Genomic DNA, 15,755 nt, shown 5'->3' with positions numbered 1-15,755 from the left:
ATTTAATTTTTTTCTTGTTCGTCTTTGTTTTGTCAAATTTGTATATTTAAAACCAAATTTATTTTTTTTTCAATGTAATTTCTTTCACAATTTTCGTTTTCAGAACTAGACAAAAACTCCACAGAAGATGTCCACATAGAGTATGTTCTTCTGGACGGCAGCAATCCTTGCAAAAGAAATTGCATAGCAGGAGCTCCACCCATGCTCTGCAGATTCCATTGGGAGGTAGAACATTACCATACATTAAGCAAGGCTTGTCATAATTGTCCATACAACATGACCGACTGTTATAGAAAAGACTGCATTCCTGGCGATGGTACCAAAAGGGGGATTGTAGCTGTCAATAGGCAAATACCGGGGCCAGCCATAGAGGTAAAACTCAATTTTTTATTTAAATTTACCCTCTGAATTAGTTGATTTGGTGCGCCAATGGTTTAGAATTTAATTTTTTTCTTCGCACAGCTTTTGTTTTATTTGTCTCATTTGTCACACTAAAAACACATATAAACACATAAAGAACATGAAATTAAATAATTCTCTTGTGCATATCAGTTGTAAGTATTCATTCTGTAGTCTTTGGAAATGTATCTTCTTCTTCTTCTTCTTCTTCTTCTTCTTCTTCTTATTCAGCCGTCAGTAATCCAACTTTGGCCGTAGGCCTCCCCAAATTCAATCCAGTGTTGTCTATTTTGCGCCACCTGTTTCCAGTTGTGTCCTCCAAACTTCTTTATGTCATCGGCCCATCTCATTTGTGGCCTTCCTCTACTTCTTCTTCCTAATCACGGTGTCCATTGTTGTATTTCGTGATTCCATCTTTTATCCTTCAGTCGGGCATTGTGTCCTGCGAAGCTCCATTTTAATTTGGTAGCATGTTCTACTGCGTCTTTTACTTTGGTTTTGCTTCTAATCCATGCATTTGTTTTTTTTAAGCCTCACCCCGAGCATTGATCTTTCCATCGCTCTCTGTGCCTTTACTATTTTATCCATATTGGCCTTGGTGAGTGTCCACGTCTGTGAACCATACGTAAGTATAGGGAGGATACACTGATCGTAAACTCTGGTTCTCAAATATTGTTCTATTTTAGTGTTTTTCTCAGTTTTCCAAATCCTGCCCACGCTAACCTTATTCTTCTAGTAATTTCGGTAGTTTGATTTTCTTTGCTAACTTTCATTATCTGTCCCAGGTAGATGTATTCGCTTACTGCTTCTAAATCTATGTCATTCAACGTTATTTTTGTAATGTTCGGTGTATTCGTCATTACTTTTGTTTTTTCCAAGTTCATCTTAAGACCTACTTTTTCCGAAGCTTGAAATAGTTGCGTCATCATGGTCTGTAATTCTTCGAAACTTGTAGCGAATATAACAATATTGTCAGCATATCTCAAATGACTCAGTTTTCTTCCATTAACATGTATTCCTTTATCTACCCAGTTAATATCTTTGAACACGTCTTCAAGTTCCAGTGTGAATAGCTTTGGTGAAATAACGTCTCCCTGGCGAACTCCTCTGTTGATTGGTATAGCTTTGGGTTTCTCATCTATTTGTATTTTCATTTTAGCTTTCTTATAAATATTATGTATGAGCATTCTGTATCGGGAATCTATCCTGCAGTTGTTCATAGTTCTCTTCATTGCCCGAAATTCTGCCCAGAGTCGAATGCCTTTTCATAATCAACGAAGCCAATGTATAAGTTTAAGTGATATTCATTGGCTTTCTCTATTAGCGTTCTGACTGTAAGAAGATGATCCGCTGTACTGTAACCTTTTGGGAATCCTGCCTGCTCTACCTGTTGATAGCTATCAAGCTTCGACGATAGCCTATTAGTTATTACTCTCATAAACAGTTTGTACATTTGGGACAACAGGGAAATTGGCCTATAGTTCTTCAGACCTCCCCTGTCTCCTTTTTTGAAGAGAATTATTGTCAAGCTTTCTTTCCAATCATCTGGGACTTCTCCTTTGTGAAGGCATTCGTTGAAAAGATTTTTCAATTCTTCGAGAATAAATAATTTCACTCCCCTCCTTTAACATTTCGGCAAGTATTCCATCTGGGCCCGGAGCCTTATTGTTCTTTAGTTGTGCCATAGCTTGTTTTATTTCGAAGGATTCTATATTAGGGAGTACTTCTGAGTTGACATTTATTATCTTTTTCTTAAGATTTTCCTTTGCAGTGTTATCTGGGTCTTTGTTTCAGGAATATAAATTACGGTAGAATGTTTGTGTAACTTTTAGGATGGTGTTCTTTTCTCTTGTTTCTTTTCCATTTTTATATTTTAATGAGATTATTAGAGGCTTTCCTATGTTTGGTCTTAAGCATTTTAGGCCTCGATTCTTTTCTATAATTTTTTCTACCTTGTTTTCATTGTAGATCCTTAAGTCTTCCTTTACTCCCTGTTTTATTTGCTTATTCAATTCTTTGAAACCGTCGGTGTTTCGCTTTCCTTCGCTTAGAAATAGGCGTCTCTTTTCCATCAACCGTTTTGTTCCAACGCTTATTTTGTCTTCGTTTGGAAATGTATCATCATGGTTTATTCCATGATAATATATGGGCCAATATGACAGTAGGAAGCTTTGTTTTGGATGCTTTAGATAATTTCTTTCATCTCACTCAGTCATATCTTTTCAAGATTGGTAAGGATTGGATGGTAAGGATTTATCGTATGAGTTTATTGTATGACTTTATCTTTATACAATTTCAAAATGATTTAAATTCTTCTTCTTGATGTGCCTATCTTTGACGAAAAATGGCGATCATCATGGCCATCTTTATCTTATCCGCAACAGCACGGAAAAGCTGATGTGTTAAATCACCAGGTTCTGGGGTTCTTTAACCAGGAAGTTCTTATTGCTGAACCTCGTTTTTCAAATATTTTTCCTTACATTTAAATTTCTTTAGATTTAAATTACATCTACCTATCTTTTTTCAGGTTTGTCAGAATGATACTGTTGTAGTAGATGTTACCAATAAGATGACCAGTGAGGCAACCACAATCCACTGGCATGGGCAACATATGCAAGCAACACCATACATGGACGGTGTTCCATACGTAACACAATGTCCCATTTTGCCGCAGGACACTTTTAGATATACTTTCAAGGCATCTCAAGCTGGAACGCATTTCTGGCATTCACATATAGGTAATGATAAAACAATAAATACCAAATTTTTGCTCTATGCACCTTTACTGTTTCCAGTCAAAACTTTTAATCACTTTTCTAGTTAGATATTCTCTATGTTGTCAATATATTTTCAGTTTTTACTATATGACTAATCAACAATCAACGATTTCACAAATTATGTATTGTGTCAGAAATATTAAAGCACATAGATTGGTATTCTTTTATATATCAAATTTACTTATCTGATACTGTTTTCATTTATTACTTGATCTTTTATCGTTGATGTTATTTCTTTTTTTTTCTTATTTCTGGATTTTTTGATTTATAGTGTTTGATTTTTGAGTATTTATTTCATTTTAATATTTTTACATCTTATAATGCAACAATTCTCCAAAACCTTTATTTCTTGTTTATCTTCAGGTATGCAAAGAGCAGATGGATGCTATGGTCCCTTGATCGTGCATGTTCCAGCAGAAGAAGATCCACATTCCAATCTCTATGATTATGACTTGTCATCACATACAATGACCATCATCGATTGGGTGACTCAGCTTGGTACTGAAGTATTATTAGCTCATCTTCACAACGATGGCGCCAATAAACCACCTACCTTGTTGATCAACGGACTTGGTAGATACAAGAAGTTTGACAATGAAAGCGAAGCTGGAGAACCATTTTTTATGGCAACTGCGCGGTTTAATGTGGAACAGGTGAGCGTCATATAGAAAATATTGCTACAAACTTTGTAGGATATCGACAAAAAATATTTCTTTCTTAATATTACTCTGTATATATTTCTTTCTCGACAAACATATTTCTTTATTAAATACGCCTCTACTATATTTCTTTGTAAATATATCTTCAGCGCAAAAAAAAGTCGAGATGTTTGTTAAATGTCTTTAACTTTTTTTACTTCATAAATCTCTAAAATTGTATTACCTTAAAGACCCTTTCATATCTATCGACACTAATCAAGTACTTTATTTTGCAGGGATATAGATACAGATTCCGAGTGATAAATGCAGGATTCCTCAATTGTCCGATAGAAATGACTGTGGATAATCACACAATAACTGTTATAAGCACAGACGGAGGAGATATAAAGCCAATTGAAAGTAAGTACATACTGAATAACTGCACATATATTTAAGTTAACAAAGAAATTTAAGTATTATCGTTATCACTGACAGCTTTAACTACATAACAAGGACATTCTCAATCCCTCAGTCGAGCCAATGAACACTTAATATGTGTACTTACAATTACTGAATTAGCGCAGCGCACTTACTTCGTCTACCGAAGCCGATTGGCTGGTAATATCGTAGACAATTTTGGACTACTGCTAGTCCAAAAACTCCTCGTTTAAGCCAAACTATTTATTAACGCAGACAGCCAATTTTTAATGAAGACTCTGAAGTTTACAACTTATGAATCGATAGCAGTATAGAACTGCAAACAGTCACTGAAGCTAGTAGATGACACGACAAAGTAATTTAGCTGTAGGTGTCAAAGAAGAGAGATTCCTACAGGCAAAAGACCACTCGAACGTCCCAGAATGTAATGGAGAGATAACACTAAATCAGATCTCCGAAAAATGAACATTCCATTTAACCCTATGTTGATGGAAGACCGAACAATTTGGAAGAAATTTGTATAGTCAGCCGGGACCCACTCAAGGTTGTAGCGCTACGTGATGATGATGATGATGTCAAAGAATAAAGGAATTGTTGGCTATAACATTGCTAAGAGTCTTGCTAAAGAAGGAGCTAATACTAGTTTTAAGGAATTGGACTCATTCTGCGGTCTACAAAAGCCCACATAGTAAAGGATGTTGGAAAATGGGAAAAGCAACTTCGTGTGATACTGTAAAACTATTCCAGGCAAGAACCAGCAAAAATATTATTATAACCTTTTATTCTCTACGCCTAAATCCTGTTGTAACTTCAAAAGACTAAACTCAAAAGAACAGAAGAATAATTAAAGATGTTCTTAGTGCACAATGCTCAACCGAGAATAGCGTAGAAATAATAGGAAATTACATTAAGAACATAAATAAGCACATGAAACTTGATGAAGAAATGTCCAAAATGTACGTAAAACTTTGATTTTATTATAATCTTTTCTTATTTCTGTTTCAGCAACCTCTCTTGTTACTTATGCCGGTGAGAGGTTCGATTTTATCCTGAAAGCAGACCAGCCCAAAGATGTGTACTGGATTCGATTCAAAGGACTAATGGACTGTGATGAAAGGTTCACTAAAGCCTTTCAAGTAGCTGTCTTGGAATACGAGAATAACGATCTACCTCCTTACAGTTATCCTCCACAGAATGTTAGCTACGATAACTCTCACATTGATGGACTGGTAAATATGCTTTATTAAACAATTTTACGTACCTAGTGTCTTTTGTTATTTTATTTGAATATGTAAATTTTATTAATTTTCAGCAAATAAATCCACTCAACATAGGTACAGAAGAGAATAATGACTCATTTGTAGTAATGCCTCAAATGGAGTCCCTTAAGGGGTGGGATGAGTCATTAAAAGAAAAGCCTGACTTCCAGTACTATATAGCTTATGACTTCTACAAAATAAGTAACCAAGAGTTTCACAGACCCCCTCATTATGGATTTTACGCCGGTAAGTGCAACACCATGTGTGGAATATCTCGCACAAGGTTCTTGAATATTGAGATTAAATTTAATTAATAAAATAGAAGCTTGAAAATAAGCATCTTTCGTGTTTTAGTTCAATATTATATATCAGATACGTGAATCAAAACTAGACAAGGTGAAAACCGCGTATTCGTTTCGAAAAATATTCCCATGATATTTTTTTGCACAATTACATTCGTGAGACATCCCAGAATAAGGTTCAAGAAGTCGCCCACTTAAAAAGTGGGCCAAATTTTTTTTAACAATTTTTTTTAATCAAATTTCAAAAATCAGAATTTTTGCCCCGGAAAATTTTTAGGTTTTTTGGACCATTCTGGATAAAAAAAGGTCTCATAATTTTTCTCTAAAGTGGATCGTTTTCGAGTTATAAGCAATTTAAAATTGAAAAAAAAACAAAAAATTGCGATTTTCAAGGCTTAATAACTCGGTTAAAAGTTATTATTATTATGAAAGTCAGAAAGTGACTAAATCAAAGTTTAATGAACCCCCTACAAGATCCCGAAGAAATTTTTGTCATTATTTTATTACTAAGCTGTTATTTTTAAGTAATAATATTGAGCGCCATACACGTGGTAGCCGGCTGTAAATGCTGAGTGCGAGAGAGATGCCACTCCGGCAGTCCAATTCTGCATCTTACTTGGACTCACATTTACGGCCGCCTACCATGTGCATGGCGCTCAATATTATTACTTAAAAATAACAGCTTAGTAATAAAATAATGACAAAAATTTCTTCGGGATCTTGTAGGGGGGCATTAAGCTTTGATTTAGTCCCTTTCTGACTTTCATAATAATAACTTTTAACCGAGTTATTAAGCCTTAAAAATCACCATTTTTCGTTTTTTTTCAATTTTTATATTGCTTATAACTCGAAAACGATCAACTTTAAAGAACAATTATAGAAGACCTTTTTTATCCAGAATGGTCCAAAAAATCTACAAAAAAATTGTCCCGGCCAAAAATATTGATTTTTGCAATTTGATTAAAAAAAATTTTTAAAAAAAATTTGGCCCACTTTTCACGTGGGCGACTTCTTGAACCTTATTCTGGGATGTCTCACGAATGTAATTATGCAAAAAAATCTCATGGGAATATTTTTCCCAACGAACCCGCTGTTTTCACTTCTCTAAATAGACATTATGATAACAAATACGTAAATTTACAATATAAATATCTGTACTCGGATTTATACAATCAGCAGAAATTATGTGTCACAGAAATTAGTATATAAAGCTACTTTCGGTTTTTTAAATAAGCGTAGTGTTTGGATGGGAAAGATATTATTTTTCATCATTGTTTTCATCAAAATTTTGTATTTTTGATAACTCTTTTGTTGCTCTCTATTTATTTATATGCTCTCTTTTATTTTCAGTTAATAACCCGAAGCAAAGAGTTTTAACCCCACAATTAAATCACATTTCAATGACCATGCCCACGTTTCCACTATTATCCCAGAGGGACGAAATTACAGACGACCTTTTCTGTAATAAGGAAACTATGAAGGAGCAGAATTGCACAGAGACGCATTGCCAGTGCCCCCATGGAATAAAGGTGAGCTAATAAAATGGTCAAACATGTCTGTGTGTTAAACAATTCTTTAAGAATCTCAGTATATTATTATAAACATATATATTCACTCTCGGTATCTTTCTTCCAAACCAGTTATCAGAAAATCCAATTTAACCGGCCATATAAATCTCTAATCAGTACATCATTAAGCAATATGCAGGCGATAAGACAAGGAATAAAGGTAAATGGAGTTCCCATTAACAATATTGTATATGAGGATGACACTGTCATTGTAGCCGAAAATATTGAGGGTCTTCAGAGGCTGGTGATCAGAATAGCGGAGTTTGGACAAGAATACGGTCTAGCAATGAACGTGAAGAAAACAAAATTTATGAGAATATCGAAAACTCAAAGAAATAACGAGAATCTCTTCATAAACGGAACCCATGTCGAGCGAGTAGACCAATATGCATATCTTTGGACAATGAATAACTCCACAGGTGATTACTTCCAGGAAATCAAAATCAGAATCGAAAATGCTAGAGCAAATTTTAACAAAATGAGAAAAGTGCTCTGCACAAGAGATTTTAAGTTGGAGCTAAGAGTTAGATCGACTAGATGCTATGTTTTCTCGACTCTGTTTTATGAAATGGAAGCTAGGACCTTGCATGCGGCATCAATTAAAAAACTAGAATCATTCGAGCTGTGGGTGCACAGAAGAATTATGAAAATATCGTGGACAGAACACATCACAAACAAAGAGGTTCTGAGAAATATAAATAAAAAAATGGAAATCAAAAAGATTTGTGAAATTAATTAAAAAATTTCCAGTATGTCTTTAGAAATCATGACTATTTTTCTTTTGCTTCTGTTTTCATGATTTTTTCATAAACACAATATTTACCGAAATAATTTTGCAGATCCCATTAGGTGCCGTGGCAGAATTCATATTTATTGACGAAGGTTTCGCTTATGACGCTAATCACCCAATCCATCTACACGGTTACGCTTTTAGAGTGGTTGCGATGGAAAGGATGGGTAAAAATGTGACTGTTGAACAAGTACAGCAAAGAGAAGCTGATGGAATGATTAAAAGGAATTTAGTAGACGCTCCATTGAAGGATACAGTAACTGTCCCAGATGGAGGATATACCATCGTTAGGTTCAAGGCTGATAATCCAGGTAGGTGTTTTAATACATAAGATTATTTTTGTATCTCTTCCTCTTCTTAAATCTCTGACACTTGATCGTAAGGCGTTTGTACCATACCTACCAAGTTTTTTCCTTAAACTCTAATAAGTTATGTGACTCAACGAAGGCCAACAGTCTTCTTATTGGTAGTTTTAAAATATCTTTTGGTTCAAAGCTCAGTTGACCAGTGAACTCCTGTCTTACATCATTTAGTGTATGTGGAATACTATGTGCATGGCAGTCTCTTCTTCCATTTCGCACTTCACCATGGGTTATTAATCTTACCTAGTTTGTATAGGTGCTTTCTTAAACGGAAATGTTCAGTCACCATTTCAGTGACAATTTTGATCTCTTGTTTATTGAGGTTCATCAAATTGTTCGAGAGTTTTTAATCAATGTTCTTAATTATTTTATTAGTCTGAATTTGCCCTTGAGCTGCTCTCAATTTCTGTTGATGGTTCATTATCAGCCATTTTTTAACCTTGTTTTTCGTAACATCCTTAGTGATGCCACATAAAGGTTCTGGGACTTCAAAAATTTATCTCTAGCCTTGTTTTACCAACATATCTGCTCGATCATTTCCATCCACCCCTTCATGACATGGCACCCGTATTAAAGACACTTTTATGTCCTTTGCCAGTTGTTGAGTAGATCTCTGAAGTTTTGATTTCGCGAGTGGGTATACTGTCTGTGTAAGCTTTGATTCTCTTACTTTAGGGTCTTTATCTATGATTTAATCAATGCAGGCCACCAAAGGAAAAACTTCAGCCTGAAATACATTATGTATATTGACCTAGGCTGTAAGATTTATTATAGTTGCAGAATTGATTATAAAATATCTTTATTTCACTTTTTTTGCAAATTGAAAGTCATTTTATAAAACTAAAAAAACTTGAAGTACACATCGATCATTATATTTGTGCTTTTGAGATTCTTTGGATTTGTTAGATCCAAAAAGGGCTATAGACAGTGGCGAGGCAAAGCTTGAGAACAGTTTCTCTCTCCCGATCACGAATATCTGGCTAAAATTTGACTCTCACTTCACTTGTTCTTTTTCTTCTTTCTTGGATTTACAACTCAGCTATTCGCCACGTTTACTATTTTCCTCCACTCTTGCCGGACTTGTGCAGCAATCTCCCATTGTCTGACCCCCATCTTACGTAGATCATTTGTTACACCTTTAATTTTTTTTCTTGGGCGACCAAATAACCTTTTGTCATCGAACCTTTCGATTACTAAATACCACCAGAAGGTTAGTTAGGTTAGGTTACTTACTGTTGTTCTAGAAGTTCATAGAATATATCTTTTTCCTCTGCATCTGCTTCTTCAGTGGTGCATGCACTGATAAAAGAGTTAGATTCACCATTTTCCTTTCAGTCTTAATGAGCACATGGGACACACCAGGCCACACATATAATGGTCCACATATACATTTAATATAAAGTTAAGCGATACAATCTAATACATAAATTTAGATACATGTTTTTTGAAACATTTGATTCTTTTTTGTAAATGTCCTATTTTTTATAGGTTACTGGATACTCCACTGCCACCTGGAATTCCACTCCGAAATCGGCATGGCCATGATCGTCCAAGTGGGAGAAAAGGAGGAAATGTTGCCGGTTCCAGAAAATTTTCCCAAATGCGGGAATTATCTACCAGATCCTCTAGTCAGGGATATTACTTACAAAAGTGCAGGTGCGTTAACTACTTTATTGCCTACTGGCTTATTTTCGAATGCGATCATCGGATTCTTCTTTTCGGTGGTGGTACCTAGAGTACAGGCGATGGTGAATGGGTTTCCTAATATCTATACCTCATTTAGTGCATTCATGAACTATTAGTAGGGTTACGAAATGTATTAATTTAAGTTCTTTAACAAGGCATCTTTTATTCAAAACTTACTTAGTTTGGTTTATTAAAGGAGTATTTCAAGGCTAATAAAACATGAATCAATAAAATGAAAAACCTTTCAAACCTTAACATTTTTGAAGCCAAGCTTCTTTAGTGGCATTGAATTAACTTGTCTCTATAATAAAATGCTGAGGATATCGTCACGAAAGTAGCGTCACGAAATAGTTGGAAGGGTTCATTTACGCGACAAGGGAGTCCGCTATATAACATGTAAACACTTTGTATTTTATTAAAATCTATAATAAGAATATAGGAAAACAATTCTCAAACTTTTTAAAATCTTTGAATTGTTGAATGACTTGGAATTGGTCTACTGTGGAGTACATTTACCAACTTTATTGTTTTTTAATTAATAAATCATATAATAAAAAATATCTAACTTCCTTCAAACGCAACCCGTTATACACATTATGTATTATGGGTATCCTAACTTTTGCATTAATACTCTGGAAAAATTAATATATTTATGCAAAATTTGGAATGTATTTAATTCGTACTGTTCTTGGTGGCATCTTAACGCAATTTACTATTTTTTTTGATAATAAGCCACAATTTTAGTTTAAAATAAGCTTAGATACTTGACCTTTCAATTTATAATTTGGAAATCGTTCTCAAAATGTAAAACATTAATGATTTGAATTTTGTATTCACATAAATGATGGGCAGTTGTATTTCATGGTAGATTTGGGACCTTGTTTCAAGGTTATTGTTATGGCCAAAATGGCAAGTATGGCATGGCAAAGAAAAATGCTTACGATATTGAGGTTCAAATAAGATTTCACCTTATTATTTAAATTTGAAGTATTTTATAGACTTGTCTTTCAGAAAACAGCTGGCTTTGATTCTCAGTTAAAAAACCAAACTAATATGAGTTTGCAGAAGGTTGCATGTGCAAATTTTGATACAAAAATAAAAAAAAATTGTAACAATATCATAAATAAAAATGTTGAAAAATAAGAAAAAATATCCATATAAAATGTAAAATGTTTTAAAATGTCTTAATAAAAGTTTGACATACTCTGTATCATTGACTGTAAAAATTTTTGTATCAAAATTTGCTATATTCTTTATTTTCTTTATCAAAGACTTTGCTCATAAAATGTATTTTAAACTTAGTACAAAATTAGGAGTGATCTTCTATGTTCCTAGAAAATACTTTTGATTTAGGTGACGTATTCTTAGTAATGACCAAGTGATATTATAAGTGTGATAATTATAGGTTTATAAGTGTTGATACGATAATGTTAAAAATAAACTGTTTTGTTAAGATTCTGTAATTCTTACTTTAGTACGTTCTTTAAACTTAAAATATTGCAAAACCTCTAAATATTAAAGAACCGTTTGGATTGACATGAAATTTAACATACACATAGCTAACAAGTCAAAAAGAAAAAGTGATATTGTGCCGATGTGTGCTTTTGCCCTAGAGGTGAGTTTCACCCCTTTTTGGGGGTGAAAAATATATGTTCGAAATAAGTCCGGAAATGGATAAAATGACTAATTCTAAGCAACTTTTGTTCAATAGTAAGTTTTTTCACCAAAATAATACTTTTAGAGTTATTTGCGAGTGAATATGTTCATTTTTCTACAAAATAACCACGTTTTCAGACGGTTTTCCGCAAATAACTCAAAAAGTAAGTATTTGGTTGAGAAAAAAATTCTTATCAAAGTGAAAAACATGGTGTATATATTAGATCACTATACCTAGTAGAAGCAGAGTTATAGCTAATTAAAAATAGGTACATATTCGTCAAATTCCAAATCGAATATTTTAACGTACCATAACCAAAAAACGAAGCACTTTTTTGGGGAAAACTCATTTGAACTTTTTTAAAGTGTTTAAAAAAATGCTTATTTTTTTTAGCATCAAAAGTAACCAAGTTACGCTCAAAATAAAGTTGGTCCCTTTTTTTTTGGTAAGAAATCTGGAAAATCACCCCCTAATTAGCATTTCAAATGAACATAATTGTTACCACTTCACAAGTATTTTACTCGCGTAAGTATTGATCATATGATCTGTAAGTTTCATCGGTTCAAAGTCCTTACTTTTGAAAGAGCTGTAGTTAAAAAGGCTTGAACGAGTCACTTGTCACGAGTGTATGCAAATTTAAAAACACCGAATCTTAACCAATTTTTGTCTTGCAGAAAAACACAAAAATACAAAATATTTACAAAAGTAAAGCTGACTTTTTTATTCTTTAATATTTTTGGTATCTCTGACAATTTTTAAGTTATTTTGAAAAAAAGCATTTTTTTCAAAATTAAATTTTTTAAAAATTTTACTTTAAAACCAAATTTTTTCAAAAATAAGCACTTTGAATCGATGAAACTTACAGATCGTATAAACACAACATAAGTAAAGTAACTTGTGAAGCGGTAACGATTAATTTCATTTAAGTTGCTAATTAGGGGGTGATTTTCCTGATGTTATTTTGCCAAAACAAAAGGGACCAACTTTATTTTGAGCGTAACTTGCCTACGTTTGATGCTAGAAATTTTTTTATAAAAACAGAAATAAAGCTTTTTTTAAACACTAAAAAAGTTGTAATGTGTTTTCCCCAAGAATGCTTCATTATTTGGATATTTCACATTGAATTATTCTATTTGTAATTTTTCGAATATAAACCTATTTTTCATTAGCTATAACTCTGCTTTCGCTAGGTATAGAGACCAAATATATACACCGTTTTTTTCACTTTTTGGTAGGATATAGTTTTGCTAAGAATATTTTTTTCGACAAAATGCTTACGTTTTGAGCTATTTGCGAAAAACCGTCTAAAAACTTGGACATTTCGTTGAAAAATGAACATAATATTCACCTGCAAATATCTCGAAAAGTATTGATTTGGTGGAAAACTCTATTGAACAAAAGTTGCTTAAAATTAGTCAGTTTATCTATTTCGGGACTTATCTTGGACGTATATTTTTTCACCCCCGACATGGGGTAAAACTCACCCCCAGGGTAAAGGCACACATCGGCACCATATCACTTTTTTTCTTTGATATGTTAGCTATGCGTATGCCAAATTTAATGTCAATCCAAGCGGTTCTTTAAAATTTACAGCAAAAACCGTGAAACAATACTATTTTATTTAAAAGGATAGGGTGGACAATTATGGAACCATGCTACTTAAGTTTGAGTTAGCCAAGTAAAATTTTATAATTAATTACACCAGCTAAATAATGCTAAAATAATAGCCTTTGATTCTTCTTCTTCTTCTTCTTCTTCTTCTTCTTCTTCTTCTTCTTCTTCTTCTTCTTCTTCGTCTTCTCCTTCTTCTTCTTCTTCTTCTTCTTCTTTAAGGTGCCGTGAATTTTTACGTAGGCATCCATTGAACATTGTCTTGCCAGGTGAGGTGTTAGATAGTCAGGATTAAATAATTCTGTTTTTAGCAGCATTGAGAAGCATTTCACAATTTGTCCATTGGCGAATATTAGGCAGCCATGACATCTGTTTACGTCATAGACCTATCTTACACTTTATTATTCCTTCTAGTACTAGCTGCTGAAAAGTGCATAATTCTCCTCGTAGTTCGTCCCTTAAATATGTGCTCTTACATTTTACATAAACATAAAGTTTCATATCCTGGAGGCCCGCTGTTCTAAATAATTCCTCATTTCTGACTCTGTCTTTCCTTGATATTCCAAGCATCCAGCACAGGCAATGGATCTGGCCTATAACGTCCATGCTTCCATTCCGTACAAGACAACAGTCTAAATGTAACACCTTAGCATCTTCAGAATGGTTCAGAAGGAAATATCTGTTCAGAAAAACAACGATTCTGATTAAAAAGTTCAATAACCAAGTAAGTTTAGTTTTTCTTTTTAATACATAGCTTTTTTAATTAAGGTATAATTAGGTGATATATCATTGGGTAAAAATGTTGTCAGTCGAAACATTATTAACATTTACCTTACATTGTTGCTGCTTTTCTTGGCACACATTTCTTTGCTTTTGTATATCTTAGCTTATTGCTTTTTATTTTGTGCTCTATGTTTTATTTTATCGTAGCTTCAGTACTAAAATTTAAAATATTGTTGTATTAAATTTTAGAAGACCTGAAGGATAGTGACGACCTGGAAGACCAGCTGTTAGAACTAGCCAATATAGAAAAATCGTTGTACAAACTAAAAGAGATGGCAGGCAAGAGAAAAGAATGGAAGCTGTAATTAAGATCTTGATTTTTTCATACTAACTTTGACAGAAAAAATATGTATCATTAAACACCAAGAAAATAGGATTGTCCGGTTGTTAAGTTATTTGTGTGTTAACAAATGTATTAGATCAACATAGGTACCCAATGAAAACAACAAAATGACTGAAGAACAAAAACTTTAACTTTTCACATTAGGATTTTTCTCGATATTAGTTACCATATTTTTTAAAGATATTTTTTAGTTTAGGAATAAGATTGAGCTAAAAGCTTAAAAGTGATACAAGATGTGATATTAACTATTTATATTTATCTAAAAAATATGCAAATAAATGCTTTTCTTGAAATTTACCTATTTTTTTCAGGCGCGGATCCAAGGGGGGGTCAATGGGGTCAATTGTCCCCTCCTTGAGACTTCGCCTGGTGTCGCCTTTTTTTAAGAAAGAGATAATTACGATTGAAAATAAATAGTGAGTTTTGTGTCCTGTTGACAACTGAATAACGGAATGAAACATAAAACAGAATTCCTTCTCCAAAGTAAGTGTTCTCGGTCTTACTGTATGGTGTCGAGTCTTGGACTATGAATAAAATCGATCTACTTAGCTAAATCGCCTTGAGGCTTTCGACATGTGGTTCTATAGAAGAATTTTAAAAGTATCTTGGGTGAAGAAGATTCGAAACTCCACAATACTAGAACGTCTCAGCAAGACTACTGAGATTATAGAAGGCATCAAGAAGAGAAAAGTGGAGTATTTTGGACATGTAATGAGAAGTTTCAAATATAGGGTGCTACAAAATATTATGCAAGTGAAAATATAAGGCAAACGCAGTCCAGGACGAAAAAGCACTTCGTGGTTGATTTAGGGTGGCAGTGAATAAAATTAAGATAACTATGATAGTAACCAACGTTCTGAAAAAACATGGCACATAAAGAAAAATAAAGTAAGAGCCCATACCGAAAAAGAATCCTGCGTACGCGAGTGACGAGAAAATTTTAATTTCATTGCCCCCTCCTTGCAAGGTTGCTGAATCCGCCGTTGATTTTTTTAAATGTGTATTTTCGATAATTTATATTTTTGTCAAATTTTCTTGTAAATGAGTACCTGGGCCATATACCTAATATCTAATGAACAACGATAAGACCTACTTTGGACCATACTTCAAGGTGAAGTGCATGGCCAACGAGGTCCAGGAAG

General features: G+C 33.6%; 1 protein-coding gene across 3 annotated transcripts in view; it reads left to right on the top strand.

Moving 5' to 3' along the window:
• Nucleotides 1-14,910, top strand: part of LOC114342854 (uncharacterized) — a 62,263-nt gene extending 47,353 nt beyond the window's left edge. For 2 of the 3 annotated variants that reach the window (XM_050651057.1, XM_050651058.1), the window contains exons 3-11: nt 104-372; nt 2,927-3,137; nt 3,540-3,829; nt 4,111-4,234; nt 5,258-5,481; nt 5,565-5,757; nt 7,164-7,342; nt 8,221-8,482; nt 10,022-11,674. In XM_050651057.1, the coding sequence (XP_050507014.1) occupies nt 104-372; nt 2,927-3,137; nt 3,540-3,829; nt 4,111-4,234; nt 5,258-5,481; nt 5,565-5,757; nt 7,164-7,342; nt 8,221-8,482; nt 10,022-10,335 (2,066 nt within the window). In that variant the 3' untranslated portion in view covers nt 10,336-11,674. Of the gene's footprint in view, nt 1-103; nt 373-2,926; nt 3,138-3,539; nt 3,830-4,110; nt 4,235-5,257; nt 5,482-5,564; nt 5,758-7,163; nt 7,343-8,220; nt 8,483-10,021; nt 11,675-14,459 lie in introns of those variants that run through there. The other variant, XM_028293658.2, reaches the window with a different exon arrangement.
• Nucleotides 14,911-15,755: the final 845 nt, after the last annotated feature.

Source organism: Diabrotica virgifera, chromosome 5, assembly GCF_917563875.1.
Source record: "Diabrotica virgifera virgifera chromosome 5, PGI_DIABVI_V3a".
NCBI classification, from domain to species: domain Eukaryota; kingdom Metazoa; phylum Arthropoda; class Insecta; order Coleoptera; family Chrysomelidae; genus Diabrotica; species Diabrotica virgifera.
Note: the sequence above shows the minus strand (reverse complement) of the source record. Positions and strands in the feature narration are given on the sequence as shown.